The 19,827-nt window shown below is 44.6% G+C and overlaps 6 protein-coding genes across 6 annotated transcripts; 3 read left to right on the forward strand and 3 right to left on the reverse strand.

Moving 5' to 3' along the window:
- Positions 1 to 166: 166 nt before the first annotated feature.
- N7455_003888 (fungal specific transcription factor domain-containing protein) lies at positions 167 to 2,188 on the forward strand (the record flags this gene model as incomplete). The annotated part of the gene is made up of 1 exon (XM_065604615.1): positions 167 to 2,188. The coding sequence occupies one exon, from the start codon at positions 167 to 169 to the stop codon at positions 2,186 to 2,188; it is 2,022 nt and encodes a 673-aa protein (XP_065462166.1).
- Positions 2,189 to 2,360: 172 nt separating this feature from the next.
- N7455_003889 (aspartate/glutamate racemase family protein) lies at positions 2,361 to 3,161 on the reverse strand (the record flags this gene model as incomplete). The annotated part of the gene is made up of 1 exon (XM_040962087.2): positions 2,361 to 3,161. The coding sequence occupies one exon, from the start codon at positions 3,159 to 3,161 to the stop codon at positions 2,361 to 2,363; it is 801 nt and encodes a 266-aa protein (XP_040807468.2).
- Positions 3,162 to 3,825: 664 nt separating this feature from the next.
- Positions 3,826 to 4,011, forward strand: N7455_003890 (uncharacterized protein; the record flags this gene model as incomplete). The annotated part of the gene is made up of 1 exon (XM_065604616.1): positions 3,826 to 4,011. One exon carries the CDS (start codon positions 3,826 to 3,828, stop codon positions 4,009 to 4,011), a length of 186 nt encoding a protein of 61 aa, XP_065462167.1.
- An 8,628-nt stretch (positions 4,012 to 12,639) lies between these two features.
- N7455_003891 (uncharacterized protein) lies at positions 12,640 to 13,574 on the reverse strand (the record flags this gene model as incomplete). The annotated part of the gene is made up of 4 exons (XM_065604617.1): positions 12,640 to 13,104; positions 13,223 to 13,418; positions 13,472 to 13,508; positions 13,565 to 13,574. 4 exons carry the CDS (start codon positions 13,572 to 13,574, stop codon positions 12,640 to 12,642), a joined length of 708 nt encoding a protein of 235 aa, XP_065462168.1.
- A 749-nt stretch (positions 13,575 to 14,323) lies between these two features.
- N7455_003892 (uncharacterized protein) lies at positions 14,324 to 14,996 on the forward strand (the record flags this gene model as incomplete). The annotated part of the gene is made up of 3 exons (XM_065604618.1): positions 14,324 to 14,470; positions 14,522 to 14,576; positions 14,623 to 14,996. Coding segments are annotated over 3 exons (576 nt in total), but the record flags the coding sequence as incomplete, so codon positions are not given.
- Positions 14,997 to 16,972: 1,976 nt separating this feature from the next.
- N7455_003893 (TFIIH/NER complex ATPase/helicase subunit SSL2) lies at positions 16,973 to 19,550 on the reverse strand (the record flags this gene model as incomplete). The annotated part of the gene is made up of 3 exons (XM_040959441.1): positions 16,973 to 19,299; positions 19,359 to 19,472; positions 19,523 to 19,550. The coding sequence occupies 3 exons, from the start codon at positions 19,548 to 19,550 to the stop codon at positions 16,973 to 16,975; spliced, it is 2,469 nt and encodes an 822-aa protein (XP_040810101.1).
- Positions 19,551 to 19,827: the final 277 nt, after the last annotated feature.

Genomic DNA, 19,827 nt, shown 5'->3' on the forward strand with positions numbered 1-19,827 from the left:
CGTTGGATCCGAGGCAGTTCATGGTCGAGCACTGGATTTATGGCCAGATGATCATCAAAACACTTCGTTGGCGGTTTCCAGACCGGTCCAGCCACCAAGGCACGAGGATGCCGAGAACCAAAGTCCAATTGCCGCATACGATTTGCCAACTATTTTATTAGGTGAAATGCCCTCGGCGGAAGAAATACAACTATCAACTACGACCACACTTCCCTCAAATGCCCCACAACAATCTTTCGACGAAAATCTGCACGATCTTCAAATTTTATGGGGCGGCATGGAAGCGAACTTTTCCTGGGAAGGTCCATTTCCAGTATCCTCGGGTATTCCGAATGAACTCATTTCCTTGCCGGAATTCGATATCCCGGAGCCGACACGTTCTGGATTCTCGGAACTGCCCACAGGTCCAAACTCTGGCAGAACACGATCATATAGCCCCTATTCGGATGACGACACCTCATTATGCAACGATCAGCTTCCACCCTTGCAAAAAGATGATAACGCCGCTTTGTCACTCCCGGAGAATGCTTCACAGAGTCCACGCGGTTCTTCCACACAACACCCGGAAGTTCTCACCGCGAATTACCCTTGGCATATTTCCAAGGATGATTACCAGGCAGTTGTATCCCATATTACGAATGTTCGCCATATTCTGCCAGAGTCATTTAGCCTTCCGTCCAAGTACGTATTTTGCAGATACATCGAGGGGTTTTTCACAGGAAGCCATGAACATTTACCATTTCTACACTTTCCCACTGTCTCAGTCGCATATCTGCCACCGCATTTGACACTAGCCATAATGGCTATGGGCGCGCAATATCGATTCGAACGAGCTCGTGCCGTGTCATTTTACAAGGCTTCAAAATCTCTGATCGACTATCACGTCAGAGTGAACATAGAAGGGAAATTTCTCGGCACTCCTAGAGGCCATAATGAAGACGGAAAATCCGCTGAAAAAGCACATATTGAGGTCTTGCAAGCTCAGATCATTCTCACAACCCTCGGTATTTGGGCTGATCCCGACCTGCTCCACGATTCACTCGCTATGGCTAGCCAAATGTCACTTTATCTTCGGGACAGCGGACTTCTCCTAGATGATACTCCCACCCACGATGGAACATGGAGCTCTTGGCTACAGCTAGAAGGGCGGCGACGTACCAAGTTTATTGCATTTATGCTTTCCAACGTCCAAACCATTCTTTACAATACACCGCCAAGGATTCTAAATAGTGAAATCACCTCACTCTATCTTCCGTGGCCCGAGGAACTCTGGAGGGCTTCTAGCTCTTCCGAATGGAAGGCCCTTCTCCAAAAATGGCCATCCTGTCCCTCGTTCGGTGATGGCTATGCCCAACTATTTCGATCACAATCCGTTCACAAGCATCATTTTAGCCTATCTTCATTTGGCAACCTGATCCTTGTGCATGCCATTTTCCAACAAATATATTTAGCCTGGGAGTCAGCAACCTGTCTTTCAATGTCTGAGGGAAAGGGGGTTTCTTTACCGCACGAGACTCTTGCAAGATTTCACGCCGCACTTCACAGATGGCAAAAAAGTTGGCAGATTAGCTCCGACCCTTCAATAACACCGTCATCTCCAGGTGGGCCGTTGGGGTTCAACGCGACCGCAATCTTTCGCATAGCTTGTCTGCGACTACATGTGAATCTCGGCCCGCACCGCAGTTTTGGAACCTGGGACTCCGAAACCATTGCATATGCTTTTCTCAATGCACCGCCCCCTGTGCAGACACCGCAGATCTATCATGCGGTCCTTCAATCTATACACGCTCTTTCCATTCCGGTACGGCTCGGGGTAGAGTATGTCGCCAAGACACAAGCTTTGACGTGGAGCACAATTCATTCGCTCTGCAATGTGGAATGCGCTTTGTTCCTATGCAAGTGGCTGGAAACACTTGCTACGGACCCTACAGATCTGCGTCGGGATGAGAGGCGGCTTTTGAGGATAATACGAAGTGTGTTACGGGAAGCTGATTTGACCCCGGCGGCCGACGATTCGGGGGACATTGGAAGAGAAGAACTACGCCGGATAGGAGTGATACTGGTTCGATTACTCTCTAATATATTAAGAGGCACGCATGTCTTCGAGATGATGGACGTATTTGGCGGGGCGTTAAGGATATATGCCGATCTACTGGAAAGCAATATCGATAGCAGCACGCAAGAGTAAATGTATATATCGATTTCGGTCATCTGGTTGCAAACATCGTGGGAACAAATATTTCATCGGCAATGGGTCTGATATTCGTAGGTTGCTCGATTTTTACAGCATCTACTTGCGGACTAAACGAGACGAGCTTCCTGCATGTGAGGCATCTACATGCTTATGGTCTGCCCCCGTTTCAAAGCCAGCTCTGTCCACGCTTGGATCTATCTGCTGAAGAGTCTTTGTATAGCCCGCTTTTAGCAGTCCTCAGGTTCTCTCTCACTAAGCCCACCAGGAGTTGAATACCTAGTCCCACTCCATCTAGCACCCTTACCCCAGTTCCTTCAACCACAGCCTCACAAATAGTCCGCATCTCTGCCATTCCCGCACAGCCCAACAGAACACAATCCGCACCTTTCTCTTTCACAAGCCGGCCGACCTTCTGGGAGAGGATTGCATGGACTTCTTCCTTTGGCTTCGAATCGAGCTCCAAAACTCCTAGTTGGGCCGATTCACATCCAGCAAAGTATTCCGAGAATCCATATTCCGAAACAGCGTGTCTATGCGCTACCAAAGAGCGTGCTGATGTGCAGATAATGCCTAGTCTGTCCCCTAACACCCGCGAAGAATACATTGCCGCCTCCATGATTCCAAGGACGGGCTGGGAGAATTCTTCTTTCAACACGCCAATAAGAGGATGCGCTCGAAAGCAAGCAACCAGAAAGGCGTCGTAGTTTCCCGCAATTGGTGCTATGGCTCTTATGCACGCCTCGGTGGATAGCACTGCATCGGTGTGTGATTCAATCGCTGTGGGCCCCGGGTGAGGAGCTGTGAATCCATACACGATAACATCCGAGGGGAGATTTGGCGCAATAGCTTTCAAACATGCATTTGTCATATACTCGGTAGAGTTGGGGTTTATCAGGAGGATGTTGATTTTTCGGCTTCTGGGTGACCCGGAAACGCTGGGTAGCGTTGGTTCGGCTTGGTTTGACATTTCTGTCCTTTTGGGGCCACTTGGGGTCAGAAATATGAATGAAAGAAGGCTGGGAATCAGAATACAAACCGATTAATTTCGATCACCACTTGCTCTCCAGTATTATGCGCTTGGGTTTGGGGGGTATTTTATACTTAGGTACTTGTGGCAGGATTAGTCAAGGGCACGTTATTGAACTGTCAACACAACCATTTTGTCTAGGATGAAAAAATCATGAGCTAAGTAAGCGCATTGATCTATGTATCTGTAATACATTAAGTAAATATAAACAACTCTCAGTTATTCCGTGGGGTATTTCTTCTGTCTTGGTAATGTTGGAGTTTTTACCCCGACATTTGGGGTATCGAGTTGGGTCGGGTCGTAAATAAGAGGCAGGTGAAGATGCTGATGGATAAATTGTCAGAAATGACCTTCGGAGACTGTAGCTATCGTACGACAATTTGTAATCATGAATTACCACGCTATGTATGCTTCAGATGTTGGTCCGTCATATAGTCGAAGTTTCCCTCTCGGCATGGGTACTTAGTGTTAACCGGGTCGTCGAACTGCGGCCACCGCCTTCGCGGTGTCCGGGTTCCCGGGTCTAATTGCGTCCCGGGTCTAATTGCATTTTTTCCCAACCACCTATTTTTAAAAATTCACTACACCCTCAATTCTTCATATTATGTCTCCAGATTTGGAAGATCGTATTACCAATGCCTTAATAGCTTGCTATGCTAAAACGAAGCCAAACATCAAGGCCATCGCTGTGGAATTCGGTATTAGCTACGGCATATTAAGAGGACGGCTTAAAGGTCGGAAGTCTCGAAACGACCGTACCTCACCCAACGAAGCATTGGAAACCGAGTAAGAAAAGGCATTAATTCTATGGATCGATACCTTAGATCAGGCTTATTCTCCACCATCTGCTGCTCAAATTCAATGTGCTGCGCTACAAATTATCCGGCGTCATAACCCCTCTCGGACTAGACCTCTGCATAGCCCACAAAGCCCATAGCCCAACCCAACCCAACCCACGAATGGGTTGGGCTTTGGGCCCATCCTTCGAGCCCATCGGTGGGTTATGGGCCCAGAGTGAAAGCCCACAGGGCCCATTTCGGCCCATAATGGGCCCCCATTATTCATCAAACAATACAAACATACCAATGTATCGCAGCTGCATAAGTAATGCATTTTTCCCTGGTTTTTTTGGGTATTCCAATTACCGTCTAAGCCGTACATGAACCATCTTCTTCTTATAAGCTTATATGATTGATTGAGAAGATATTAAGTGATAGATGCTAGGTGGTTGAATTATATTAATAATGCTCATACATATCATCCTCAACTCGCATCCTCTTCCTCCCTGATGTACGCTGCTGAGTATGAGTAGTCGGTAATTGTGGTGCAGCAGCATCATCATCATCTCCGTCAAGACTGTAGTTATCAATATCTATCAAATCCCCAGATAGATCACCCTGTTCTTCAGTATCACTAATCTCATCAATCTCAACATCATCCGGCGTCTCATCCTTCTCTTCCATCAATGCGTCGATCTCATTAGAAGTAAAGAACTGCTTCAATTCCTCCGCTTCCTGTACATCAAGGTCAAACTTAGATGTACAGAGGTATAGCATTAGCTCTTCGATGGTGCCCGATTTCAAAGAGCCGCGGCGATAATGGCAGATATCGCGCGCAGTATTAAACAGACGTTCCACACCAGCACCCGTTGCTGGGATTGCAAGATAATCCCGTGCAAGTGAAGCGATAGCTGGGAAACGAGATTCATTCTCTTTCCAGAATGAGAGCGGCTCCGAATCAGTTATATCTATATCAACATTAGTATCTATTAGATAAGTGATCGGAAGGATTCAACCTACTGCCATCAAGATACTGCGTTATTTCATCAACAACCGGCTTTGACTTGGGGATAGATTTCTGGCTTCGAACAAGATTGTGAAGAACTGATCTTGGTGTCGATGTAGAAGACCCTTGCGGGCCCTTAGCACTATCAAGACGTTCCTGGATTGGAGTAAGTGCATCCTGGAATGCTACTCGATACTGATCCCGTAGCTCTTTAGCGTCGGACCAGTCATCAGAAAGAAAGAATTGGAATCTATTATCCGGCGACAGCATTGTACAAACTGCATAGATATGCCCTCGCATTTTATCAGTCTCCTTGTAGTAGTCGCGTAATTTTGACCAGCTAGCATCGAGAGAAGCAAGCATCTGCTGCTTCCATACAACTCGCTTTCGTTTCAATTGTCTTTTTGATCGTTCAATATGCTCAAATAGCAAATTATAGATCTCAAAGACAAGATGTGATGTCACATCTCGTGTCTTTGAGAGAGCAAGTGTATAATCAAAGAATGGCTTTGTAAGACAAAGAAGATAGTCAATCTGACGCCATTGATCATCATCTAGTGCGAAGTCTTGCTCATTGAACTGATCACAGAATTGTATGATAAAGATACGGAGTCTCTTAGCTCGCCGGAGCATAAGATATGTTGAATTCCACCGAGTCTTCACATCTTAGAGAAGCATAATCCCTTGCCCTAAAGGTTGAAGTGCGATAAATGAATCTCGGCGCTAAGGACTAGCGCGGATATATACAGCAAGTGCTCGTATTCTTTTCAAAGTATGCGAGATATCCCGTTTTTTTGTATTCGCCCTTGCGAGAGTAACTTGTTGCTTAGTCCATTTGGTTTCTGTAGTCTCATTCTGAGGGACTGCTTTGAGACGGTCAAGTAGCTGGTTCAAACTCAATTGGATCACATACGCAAGACAGGGGATGCGGATGATGTTGATATCCCGTGCATTAGATAAAGATTGTTGTAGCAAAGATTGCTGTAGTGTATCAACCAGAGTCTTATTATTCGACGTATTATCAGTGGTCAATCCAAATATCCGGTCCTCAATTTCATGCTGAGTAACCGTCTGTATGACAGTTGTACTTAGGTTTATACCGGAATGTGTTCCATGAAGGGGTTTGAAACCGAGTAGCACCTCGCGGTAGACCTAGTCAGCATCGATAAAATAGCCAGTAATGGCTATAAATCCTTGCCCAAATGGAGATGTCCAACAATCCAATGCAATTGAGATCCTTGCATGCTCCGGTAGCATCCTAAGTATATTCTTTTGCCGCTCTTTCACACGAAGAGATAGCCGACGTTGAATTGTAGTAGCGCATGGTATATCTAAAGGGCTTGGGGCTAACTGTGATTGCGAAATCAAGAGACGAAAGGATGGGTTTTCGACAAGTCGGAATGGGAGTCGGTTGATGGTAATGAATTGTAGGAGTTGATCGTTCCAGTCCTCTTGCGAGAAAGATGCTTCCGCTTCGGTATGACCCTATATTGATATTGATATAAGTAAGTAGTATGAAAGAAGGATAGGACTGTATATACCGATTGAATAAACCCTCTCATTACCCCCTTTTGCTTCCGTATCCCTGTAGCTTTTTTACAAGCTGCAGTTTCCAGATGACGAGTGATAGTCGTTGTACCATGACGGTTGACCTTTTCAGTACTCTTACCGTTGCCAGTTTGTTTCTTAGTGCCATAAGGATGCTCAAGGATAAGACCGCAACGCTTGCACATCACCTTCGGGCTCCTAGAAACTACATGCGCCACTTGTTCATACTGTTTCCAAGTCTCCGAAGCAGAACCATGCTGGGAGTCCTATGGAATCATCGTGTTGGTAGATCCATAGTCGGTCTGTAACCACCAATCAACCCAATTGCTGTGATTCATCGCGTCGAAAAGAAAATAAGTGCCTATTCTACTAGGACCAACTCGTTGAAAGCACTGAAAATGTTCTGCTTCTAAGGCAATTGACGAAGGAACAGACGGCTGAAGAAACGATGAACGACTACGGTGGTAGCTGCTGGATGCCTGGTGAGAGGTAGTAAATGATATAGTATCGAGGTCAGGTTCAAATGGGTCGAACTGAGATGATCCAAACTCGGTTTGCTGGCTTTGCGACATGATCAGTTGACGATTCAATAATGAAGATTGATTCAAAGATGAAGATGTATAGTATGAAATGTATAGTAGGAAGGATATAGGGCTTTAGGGGGATAGCTTCAAGGTCATACATTACAAAAGGCCACTTCTTGAATCTTGATAGTAGCATTAAACAGCAAATTGATGCAATAAACAGAGGATTCATCATAGTGCTAGTCAGAATTGAAACGTATGATCATAATACTCGTATATGATTGGCTGCATCGTGCATATTAAGTGGGCTTAGCCCATCAAAAGCCCATAGATAGCCCATTCCCAGCCCATTTCCCGGTCCATTTCGCAATATTATGATCCAAAAAATTTCACCCGATGGCTTAGGATATATTTTTAAACCTCTATTACCTCGAGATCAGCTATAATATCACCTATCTATAAAAGCAGAAACAAAGAAGGAGAGATAGGTATCCGTCAGTATAAAGTTCAGTCATGTAAACCTACAAAACATGAATTTGATACTTGGTTTTATACTTCAACAGAAAGATGCACCTAGTTCAATCTAGATAATATATATATCTCTTCATACTGATACTCAGTACGCTATAATAGTATGAATTCATGGTCAAATTGGATCTTTTTTGGGTGATTTTGTATGAAATCTGGCATCATGATGTTGAATTCAGTATAATATCTACTCAATTCCTACAATATTGTACTTCTGATGGTGATAATATAATAATACTGAATATACAGGCTGGAACTTGCGTAAAATACAGCTATTAATCAGCTACTTTATGCATGCCAAGACTGTATTTGTGCGTAGAAATGGGCTTTGATGGGGGCCTTATGGGCCCCCATTAATGGGCTGTGGGTTGGGTTGGGCTTTGAATATTGGGCCCATAGCCCACCCCACAGTGGGCTATGGGCCGGGGGTATGGGCCCATTTGTGGGCTATGCAGAGGTCTAGTACTGGGTCTGGGGCCCCAAACTGGGTTACAAACTAAACAAACATGCTAAGGATTCTAAATGTATAACTTATGCATTTGTTCGCGGTAATTTTGAGTATTTGCTTTACTTGATTATATCTAATTTTATTTGTAAAAAGGGTAAAAGAGATGCGTATAATTGAGGATTCTTTGTCAAGCAAGCTAATGGTATTCAAATAAATCATCTTCCCTGCTTTTACGTTTTCTCCCTGATGCTCGTGTCTGTGTACAGGTTGGTGGTAATGATGGCGAGCAAGGACGACCATGTTCACTTGTAGGTAAGGGCCTCTCCTCCGATACATCCTCTGGTCTATCCTCAACTACAATCTCAATTGTATCCCCTGGTTTATCTTCCGGTTCATTCTCCTGCTCCTCTGTATCACTAATTGGATCAACCTCAATCTCACTGAGCTTCTCTTCCCTCTCCTCTTTTACCGCCTCAAGCTCATCCTAGGAGAAGAATTTCTCAAGAAGTGTTGCTTCCTGCTCCTCTATATCAAATTTCGTTATACAAAGAAACATCATTAATGCCTCGACAGTCTCACTCTTCATTCTACCACGACAATAGTAACAAATATCTCGAGCGGTATTAAAGAGGCGTTCAACTCCTACGCCAGTTGCTGGAAATAAGAGTGTATCTCGCGCAAGGGCAGCAATGGCCGGAAAGCGAGCCTAGTGCTCTTTCCAGAAAGTAAGCGGCCTAACAGAAACAGTATCTATATATATATTAGTATTATTATTACATATACTCTTTATATTTACTTACCGCTGTCAAGATATTGACTGATTTCATCAGTAATAGCTCGTGGTTATATATCCCTTCCATCAAGCATCTCCTCTAGCCTTAAGCTTAGATAGGCTATCGTTAGAGAGCTTTATAGATCACGACTGCTTGTTCTAACTTGTGCTTAATATAGAACAAGGGCTTATTCAAAAGTAAGTCGACAGGTATCTCGCCATTTCTAATCCCAATCACTGGAGAGGAAGAATTTAAATTTGTTCACCGGTATAAGCATTGTACTGATTGCATAGATATTCCCTCGAAGATCATCAGCTTAGGAGTAATACTCATCAAGCTTAGACCGACCAGCTTCAAGGGCCTCTAGCATCTGTTTCTTCCATAGGACACGCTTTCGGCGTAGCTGTGCCTGTGATCGCTCAAGATAATCAAACAGTTTATTATAGATCTTGAACACATAGTGGGCAGTGACATCTCGAGTCTTTAATAGCTGTGTTATATAATCAAAGAAGGGCTCGGTGATACAAAGAAGATAGTCGATCTAACGCCACTCTTACTCGCTAAGTAGCATCTCCTCACAATCATACTCTATACAGAATAAAGAGAAGATAGCACGTAGCCTCTTTGCCCGGCGAAGCATAAGGAACGTAGAATTCCATCGTATCTTTACATCTTAGATTAGAACGATCTTGATATTAGTTGTCTGAAGATTGTAAAAGGTCTCTCTACACTAGGGACTTACATTAACGTAAATCGCAAGATAACGGACTTTGTTCAGTATAGAGGAGATCTGACTTTACTTCGCATTTTCTTAGGCTAGCCTTAACTACTTCTCTGTCCACCTTATCTCGGCTGATTCATTTAATAGAACTGCCTTAATCCGAACAAGAAGCTGATTTAGGCTAAGCTGGATAACGTGGGCAAGACATAGTATTCGGGTGATAATAGTATCATCTAACAAAGCCTATTAGAGAGCAGTAGCTAATGTCTTATTATTTAATACATTATCTGTTGTCAACCCGAATACTTTATCTTCAATATTATACTCCACTAGGGTTTCTATAAGAACACTACTCAAGTAAGAGCCGGTATATATACCATAAAGCGGCTTAAACCCAAGTAGTACCTCACGATATACCCAATCACTATCAATAAAATAGCCAGTAATAGCCATAAATACCTACGAGAATAGAGATGTCCAGCAGTCAAGCGCAATAGATATCTTTAAGCCAGAAGGCAGCGTACGAAGGATACGCTACTGCCGGTCTTTAACTAGACTGCCCAATCGGCGACGGATAGTATCGGCAGATAGGATCACTGGAAAGGATAGGGCGGAACGAGCTTTATTGATAATACGTTTAAATGATAGATACTCGATCAGATAGAATAGGAGCCGGTTAAGAGTAAGAAATTGGAGGAGATCCTCCTCCCAATCTTCTTATAAGAAGGGTATACTTACTGAAACTTCTCCCTAGAATAATAATAAATTAGTATAGTTACTTAGTTTTATGATATAAAATATACCTCTCTTTGTAGGAAGTTTATAATCTCTACTTTCTTCCCCTTTTCCGACCGTAAACAACCAGCCGTTTTCCGATGTTTCTGGATAGTTGATATGCCATGATACTGCGCTTTGCCTATACTATTCGGGCTTAGTGTATAAGGATACTCTAGGATCTTCCTATAGCGCTTACACATAACCTTTAGTGCGCCATCAATACCCTAAGCTACCTAATAGTAGCTATTCCAGATCTCTGTATAGCGGTTCGAATCCCATTTAAGCTTACTTTTCCTCCTATAGTTAGTCTCTAACCACCAGTCCACAAAATCGTTATATAACATTGTATCGTATAGAATAAACCCTTTCCTACGGTCGGGTCCAACGCGTTTCAATAAAGGGGGATTGGGAGGGGATCATCTAGTCTTCGGAAGTTTGAGTCGATTATATATTGACTTGCGGATAGTGTGACTTGTCCAGTTGAAATATATAAGAGATCGTCAAGATCACCACTATAGAGCGACGATGTAAAGTCGGAAAGTTGGCTTTAAGACATAACATAAGAATGACATATAATATATACAAAGGGATGTAAGGGGAGAAATTCTTTAACGTACAAAGGTAGAAATGTACTAAAGTTGTAGAAGTGTCTAGGAATATTGATATATCAAATATAGTAAATTATCCTACTCTTGTTAATTAGTCTATTATACTAAAATTATATAGGTCTAAAGAAATACCCCTGAGATAACCCAGTCAAGACCCAGTCAAGACCCAGTCATAACCCATTTAACCCAGTAAGAACCCAGTAAGAACCCATTTAACCCATTTAACCCAGTAAGAACCCAGTAAGAACCCAGTAAGAACCCAGTAAACCCAGTCAAACCCTAGTCAAACCCCAATTCCCACCCCAGTTCCATTAATCCTTCTCAAAATATTTCTTCCTACCCTCCCTTCAAGTCGCATATACCAAGTAGATTAAGAGGTAGTAAGTAGTTTTGAATATAAAAGTTTACTAGATATCTATCCATAGTTATATAAGCTCTAAAATTAAACAGAAGAAGAGAAATAAATGAATTCAAAAATTATTTTACTCTGTAGATGAAAATATATATTATGTTGATGTATGTTGAATATATATATCTGCAACTTGGGGTATACTTTGTATTTTAAATGGAATGCTATCCTACGCTTGAGAAAACCAGCAGCCAACACATACCACCTTTCCATATGAAACAAAGCATTTGAAGAAGTAATTAATCTTGAACCAGATATATTGCTTTGAAGAACGAGGTTATTTCTTAAAATTTCCTTTGCCTTGTTGGTAGAGAGTGTAGCATTTCGATGTAGAAACCATAACAGGGGAAAATGACAGTATGTTATTTAAATATTTATGCCATAATTTATGCAGAAACTGGGTCGAACTGGGGCTATACTGGGTTTTCTGGGGCCCCAGTCACTGGGTCTGGGTTGGGCCTGGGTTATGAGGTTTCGACCCAGACCCAGACTGGGTTGGGTTCTGGGTCGTGCGGAAGTCTAATATAGGCTTTTACTTAGAAAAATAAAATCCAAACTACAAGGTATAAACTGGAAGGTATATACATGGAGTAAATATATATATCCACACACAATACCAGCACATTCTCTTCCATATAATATCAACCACTAATTCTATACTGTTTTGGGCTGATTTTACTTTAAATCTACATTTGTATAGTACTTAAAGCTTTTAATCTATTTTTTGAACGTGAGTTGATACGAATCTTAGTAGTGAGCGACTATAACTGCCTCCCAATGCCAATACCCGCAATTCGAATTTGTCATCAGCGATGAGTCGGCGGTCGGCTACCCCGCTTTGCACCACTCGATCTGGAAATCCCGGAATTGGTTGTCAACTACACTCTTTGATCACCCAAGGTGGCGTTTTCACAGTATTTGGACATGTGACACCAGTTCAATTGGGCAGCGGATTGAAACAGATGCACAAAAATTCCATATTCATGGCAGTCTGGAGTCCCTCGTAGGCCCGCTATTCTCGTTGTAATGCGGAAGTGTTGGATCTTGGACAGCTTCTACTTCACCGCCTGGACCTTTGGCTTCCGCATTTATCGAAAGCGCCATTTATTGTCACTCGGCGTCCTCGACAATTTGCAAGTCCGTTCGCAGGCGCACAGGAGGCAGAATATATACTGCCCTTGGACAACTTGAAAAATCAAACCGATGACGAAAAGGGTATGAGATATCATTTCTCTAGATCGTCGTGCAACTTAAATAATACTTCAATTGTATTCATCCTTATGGCGGGATGTTCAGTCTAGTACAAAGTCAAGCCTCCGTCAATAACGCAGTTTGCCCCAGTCATCAAACTCGATGAGTCAGATGCTAAATAGACCGCGAGATTGTTTAATTCGGGTACGTCACCCAACCGCTTTTGTGGTATGACGGATTTACAGATGGATTTCTGAGCCTCCAGCTCCCCTACGCGGTTCAATTCTGTATCCATGTACCCGGGAGAGATGCAATTCACACGAATATGGTACCTCGCCCATTCTGCAGCCAGTAACCGACCTAGATAAACTACACCGGCCTTCGAGGCGTTATATGCACATTGTTCTTGTGGGAAGGTGGCAATCTGCGCCGCGGCTGACGCAATGAATACGATGCTGCTTAAAGCTTTGGGAGCAATCATGTGTCTTGCGGCCACGCGGGCGATGAGGAATGACCCCGTCAAATTAATGTCAATGAGTCGTCGAAACATCTCGGGGTCGTAGTCTTCGGCCTTGATATTCGAACTAGGATTCTACGGTCAGCGTTTGCGCTATAATTGTCGCAAGCGAACGAACTCAGCAATTCCAGTAGAATTGATTACCACGTCAATATAGCCAAAAGCGCCTAACACTTGCTGAACGGCAATCTATTGATGTCCCTTCCGTAGTATCAATATGATAGGACCGCACAGGCACTCCGGTCGTTTGCCGTATCTCTTCAGCTGCCTTATCCACAAGTTCTGCTTTTCGATCAAGTAGCACGACTCCTTCCGTACCGCATTCTACAATAGCGCGGGCGATTTCGTAGCCCAATCCACGCGCCGCTCTGCTTATCCATAAGTACGTCACTCAAGAGTTTCGCTTTCAAAATATTCATACCCTGTAATGAGAGGAACCTTGCCGCTCAGAGTGAATACTTGAAGTGTATTTAGCAGAAAATTGGCTAGAGAGGGAGACACGGTTTTACCAGACAAAGCGCCATTAGGAAAGACAGCTAATTTCAGAGTCTCCGGTCCAAGAGTGCTTTCGGAATTGATAGTCAAATGAGCATTGACAGCTATCAATCTTTGCCTTAGCGTATCTGGATCTTATAACATTCTTGGGGCTAGATGAGTGATCTGGAAAAAGAAGTACTGGCAATGCGATAGTAGTCAATTAGCGTTAATTTCACCGACCTATTGTTAAGTTTATAAGATGGTGCTGACATGCCGGGAAGCAAATATGCCAAATTAGACCTAAGCAAGCTAGAACGGAATAGGTACTCCGGTTAGACTGTTTAGGGCAGGGAGGGGCATGGAGAACACCATCTCTTCCTATATATTTTCTGTTCGCAATACTTTCCTAGTCTCTCTTTCATGTTCGCCTTCTCCGTGCCATAACTATAGACTGCTCTAGATAGCCGTAGTTTGTATGCAAAGCCAAATTTCCCCGTATTCCGACTTGATAATAACCTCTCACAACACGAGATAATGTCGAGTGCTTTGCGGGGTATAAGCCACATTACTTATTTAGGAAGTCCCGGTTGGTTGCAAGTCAAGGCATCAATGGCTTACCGATGTCAATGATGATTACAAATTCTATTCTGAATGGGAAAATGTGCTCTTTGCACACTTATCCGATATGAGAACTTGGAGCTATGATGCAGGGGCACGCAGGATAAAAGCAACGGGTTATATACAGTAGTTTCTCAAAGTTCATCTTCGCTGTTCGTGATTTCCTAACACCGGATAGACATGGTCCAATCTCTGGAAGGCTTCTGGAGCCTCACCGTCGAAGCACCATTTCAAAAGAGACCGCTACACTTCGCTTGATATTAATATCGTGCATCCAATCCGTGTGACCCAGCTAGTCATCCCCCACTTTCTAAAGGAAGGAGGGGTAAGTGGGGAATCAAGATCTTCTAGACAGAGTCGTCGTACACATCTCTAGTCAAGCGGCACAAGTGACCTCGCTCCCATTTCCACTCCACCACAGCTCCAAACACGTACTTTCTGGCTTTGTGCGAACACTCGAGAAACTAGAGTAAGCAGTCGGCATCCGCGTGGTAGCTGTCGTTCCTGGCTTAGTCAACATGCCTATCTGGACGGAGGCTCCGGAAAAGCTACGCATGATCAGTGATTTGAATCAGCTTGTTGATTCTAGTGATTTAGCTATGAGAACGGTTGACCTAACTGAAAATAATTGGGTCCATAGCTGCATCCCATCTGGTGGTGAACTTCTGCCAGTCAAAGGAGGAACAATTCTTAAAATCTCTAAAGGAAAACGCAGTATTGTGAAGCAGCTTATGGATGAAGGTGAAGAATATGAGCCTAATAAGATTGAGGTCAATAAAAGGGAAGTATGGGGATTATTGGCCTCTGGCAAATGGGGGGTCAATGGCCAGCAGAGAGGTTCTCGACTTTAGCTAGGCAAAAGTCCAGAGTTGAGGAGCTTGATGGAGGCTTTCAAGAACTAACAGAGGCCAATATAACATCGTATCTAAACAACAGCAAACATGAAGTAAGTCTAAGAAGATGACAGAAAGATGATCACAAACTTCATATCTTCAATTCGGGCACATATATATTATCTATACTTCCCCAGCTCATATATCTGCTAGCAGCTAGTGAACCTAACTGATGTTTGAAAAGTATTAAGCAAATGAATTGATAGAGGCATGATATTCTTTCTATAGGTCTCAACTTGCTTTGTTATTTGCTATCAACCATAGAATAACAAATGTAGTGAAGAAGCTCTTGAAAATGCCGAAATCGATGGCCAGCTAGTTATAGCCACTCACAACATGTTCCCTATTCTGACATCTGGCTCCATGTCAGAGCCGAGCCTGGTGTTGACATACAAACTTTCTGTCATAGCTCGTTTCGTTTCTCAAGCATCCAACATCCTAACGCCAATCCCCCTCATGATCTAATGTTACGCCATGGTTACCGGCCAAGCCATCGTACTCCACTCACGTCTAAACCTCGTTGTCTCCGACGTGAGAAAGGTATTATAGGTACTCTGGATTATCATTACCAACGCTTGCGTCCTACATATTCCGGTGACCGTCTTTTTCTTCGATCTCAACAACGGGGGTACACGCTTCGCTGGCCCTGCCACGATAAATCGACCGGATTCAATTGACTGCCGCAACGCCATCATCCATCTAGTCTAAATCAATAAACGTTCTACCTTTCCTCACAGTGTATAAGCTACACTACATTTAAGTGAGCCTCAAGGCGGTGGTGTACAGCGCCAAGCTGAACTTGTAATTATTTGGTTGTTTGCCTTTGATTGGATAGACCTCCTGCAATGTAAGGGTTGGCAGAGTAAATGCGTGTGTCGTGAAATCTTTAGTCTAATTTAATACCATTATATAATAGTGTTTATCTATCATTACTTATCTTAGGGCTTGCTAGATGGTTGGGGTTTCTAGGAACCGGGGTGATTATGAGCGAATGATTGGCCTAAACAATATAGCTTACACGCATCTGGAACTACTCTACTGGGCTCTTAGGGGTTAAGCATTGAAGACTTCCTGATGATTCGTGTCCTTCTCGTAATAATCTGTTCAGCGTAAAAGAAAGACGATTGCTCATAGAAGCCTTTTGATGCATGCGCTTATTGACGAGAGAAGCGGTTCTTTGCCGCCATATCCGAACGATCTTTCTCTAGTATTCCCTATCTCAGGACGTATCGTAAATCTCCGGGTAGACTCATCCAATTTCCCTAGTACCGGTAGTCATCCGAAGCCTGATTAGGAGATCCTAGAAAAAGTATTCCCAGGAGCATCTATCATATAATGGTAATGCTGATTGGGTGGTCAAGTAGCAGGCTCCATTGTGGCGCAACTAGTTGCAGCCAATTTACCAGGATGAATGGTCACAGGGATGATGCCAGGCCTTTTTTGATGGGATGATGGAGGCCATCTAAAAGAGGAGGGTTGTACGTGATGGGACTAGCGTGTTGCGTTTTATTGATGTAGCTTACTCAGGCCGCTCACCCCTAGGCTCAGCTCAGACTCAGTGAGCGAATCAGGACGCTCAGATAATGCTCAGTGAGCGGATCAGAGCGCTCAGGGGCGTGCTCAGTTGTACTCAGTGAGCAAAAAGCGGCAAGGTCTGAGCACTAATACGGAAAGAGACCGCCAAGAAGTGGCAGAGGAAATCAAGTACATAGGTATGTAGTTGTTCAGTACCAACTTACTCATTTGATGATCAGACTTGTAGGTCTAGATTGCTCTATAGTACAAATGTTTATGTTTTTAAACTTACTATTTGATTTTATAAACACGTATGGTGATTATTTGAGGGGTATCTCATTCTGGGGTGCAGGTGCAAGAGAAAAGGTCAAAGACTAACGCGCCCAAGGAAAGCAAAAACAGCAAACGCATTTCAGCTTTTAGTCCTCTGTCTCCCTCTCCTTCTTGCGGCGTTGTCGGTCTCGTTCCATCTTCTTGAACAGCGGGTGATGTCCAGCCTTATCCTTGAGCTGCTTGTTCCGGCTCTTGTTGTACTCGATATAGGCCATATCATCACCGCCAGCCAGACCACTAAGAGTGGCAGCACTACGTTTAGCACCTCCTTTCTTGGCGGTGACTCTCTTTCCAGAGCGCATTGAGAACAAATCATCATTGACCTGTTCGACATCGGCGGATGATTCATTCTGCAGCATGACTTCTTGCAAAAGTTCGCGACGTTCTGCTGGGGTCGCATACGAAAGTCCTTCATAATTGTCTATGCCTTGCAGATGAGTGATGACCTTGAAAGCATAACCCTGATCAATCAGGAATGCCTGGCGTTTGGCCGAGTATACCATCTCATTAGTGTCCTTAGACACGAGCGAGTAGAAGAAGGCATTGAAGCCCTCGTCGTTACGACGCTTGGCTCGCAGGATTCGTCCCAGGCGCTGAGCCTCCTGACGACGCGAACCGTAGTGAGACGAGATCTGGATCAGACAAGTGGCCTCGGGTAGATCGAGTGAGGTATCACCAATCTTGGACAGGAAGATAGTGTTGACCTGCTCGTTGTGTTGGAAATTTTCCAGGATACGCATGCGCTCGTTTTGAGGAGTTCCACCGTAAATGTAAGCCTTGTTCAGCTTGAGCGCATATCGCTCGAGAGCGTAGACATTGTCCGAGAACACGATGATCTTATCGCCGCGTTTCTCGTGGAAATCGATCAGGAACTGACACGCTTGGAACTTGCGAGGATTCATGATGTATAGCAGAGCTTGTTTCCTGGAGCTTTCCCGCAGATACTCAGAGTAGAACTCGGTTGTCATTGGACACCATACCTCGGCACATTGGACCTTGGCGATGTGGCCCTGTGCAGCCAGTTCCATCCAGTTTGCTTCGTAGAGCTTCGGTCCGATCAAGAAGTTCAAATCTTTGATCTTGTCATCCTCACGTAGCAATGTTGCAGTGAGACCTAGCTTGCTCTGTGCGGCGATTGCAGATGTGACCTTTCGGAACATCGATGCTGGCACGACGTGCACCTCGTCAAGAATCATCATACCCCATTCTCTCGATTGAAGCCAGTCCATCATCTTCTGGGCATCGTAAGACCGGGCACGGGTCTGTGACACCATTGAGTATGTGGACACAATGATACCAGTTGACCGCTTGAATTTTTCTTTGTGGTCCGACGTGAAAATGGCGATATCACCCGGGTCGATGGTTGTCCACCGCAAGAACTCGTTTCGCCACTGAACCACGGACATAGAACTGGTGCAGAGGACGATGGTGCCTTTCTTGATAGTCGCCGCGGCAGTGATACCCACAAGGGTTTTACCGGCACCACAAGGAAGCACAATGATACCACTCTTGGCACGTCCGTTACCGAACATTTTACTTAAACTCTTCTCCTGGTAAGACCGAATCCGCGCCGCGGGTTTCAAATCCATGTCCAGATTTGGATTGACTGTGTCTCCTTGGAAATCGTACTCTTCCAAAGCAGGACATCCGATCGATTGACAGCGGGCCTTGACCACTTCGACACCAGCAGCGGGGATTTCGAAACTGTACGTGATTGCTTCTTCAGTCTCATCCTCGCCAATGTCATCGATGCCATAGTTCACGGCCCCTCCTTCTTCGGTCTCATCTCTAGCTATGGCAGCGGCAGCCTCCTGTTGAGTGGTCTCTCGTACACCAGCAGCATCTTTCGTTCCAGGAATGACAAGACCGCCCATTTTTGGAGCAGCCCGTTCGATGATTCCTTCGGTATTATCCATTCGCTGGGGGCCAATCACTTCATCTTTCAGTAACCGCTGAAGCATTTCAGGATCTGTCGTTTCCACGTAGTATCGATTATGCCTCAACACCATCTTGATTTTTCCATAAGACTTTGTGAACTCGATGATGAACGTCCGAATGCTTTCGGGGAGTGGTGTTTTCGACAGACGGTCCAAGAACTCAACGATATCCTGCGGTTTAAGACCAACCGAGACCGCCGCATATAAACTGTGTCCGGTCAAACGATATTCGTGGAGATGGGTCGGACGGGAAAGCGGCTCCGCGATGGTGGTCAGGAAATCTTGGGCCTGGGGTGCCAGCGGGGAGAAACTCTCGAGGGTGATTGTTCCTTTCAAGGGCTCGATCCATAACGGCCGGTTGTAGTGGTCGCGCTTCAGTGGGAGCGAAGAAAGATCCTTATATCCAAATCTGGGGTCCGTCTTCTCCACTTGGTTCTTCTTGCTGAAAGCCTCGAGAGAGAACTTATTGACGACCGCTTTATGCTCCAATTTTAGTCTCTGGTTCACTTTAGGTGAGCAGACTGCCACACTGTACCTTTCAAGTTGGATTCCTCTGGCAACTCTTCCTGGTCCGAGTATTCATCGCCGCTGGAGATGTCGATATCGGGGACTGGTGTGGCCCGCTTTGAAGCACCGCTAGACCGGCCGGCTGGATATCATCAGTCACTTATCGTTTGGAGATATGTACCAGAGACTTACTGTCGGCCGCTTTGCGTTTGGGAGGCATGTTTGAACTGTGTTCAGCAAGACAAACGAAACAGCGCGGAAAGTCTGATCAAATAGTATCTCAGTGAGTGAGTCACCGGTGAGGCGGAGCAACGCCCCCCGTTTAAAGTATCTCACGCCAGCATGGAACCAAGATGCTGCGCCGGATGAACAGGCGGCGAAAAAAGATCGAGAGTTTATTGCGAAACAACGGGATAAGTGTCGGTGGGCGGCGGTCGTCAGAAATGGAGGGTGAAGCCTTCAGTGGTGGTTGAGATGTCGACTAGAGCGACAGCATA

The sequence above is a fragment of the Penicillium solitum genome, assembly GCF_028829755.1.
Source record: "Penicillium solitum strain IBT 25940 chromosome Unknown utg000002l_segment0_segment0, whole genome shotgun sequence".
Classification (NCBI taxonomy): Eukaryota; Fungi; Ascomycota; class Eurotiomycetes; order Eurotiales; family Aspergillaceae; genus Penicillium; species Penicillium solitum.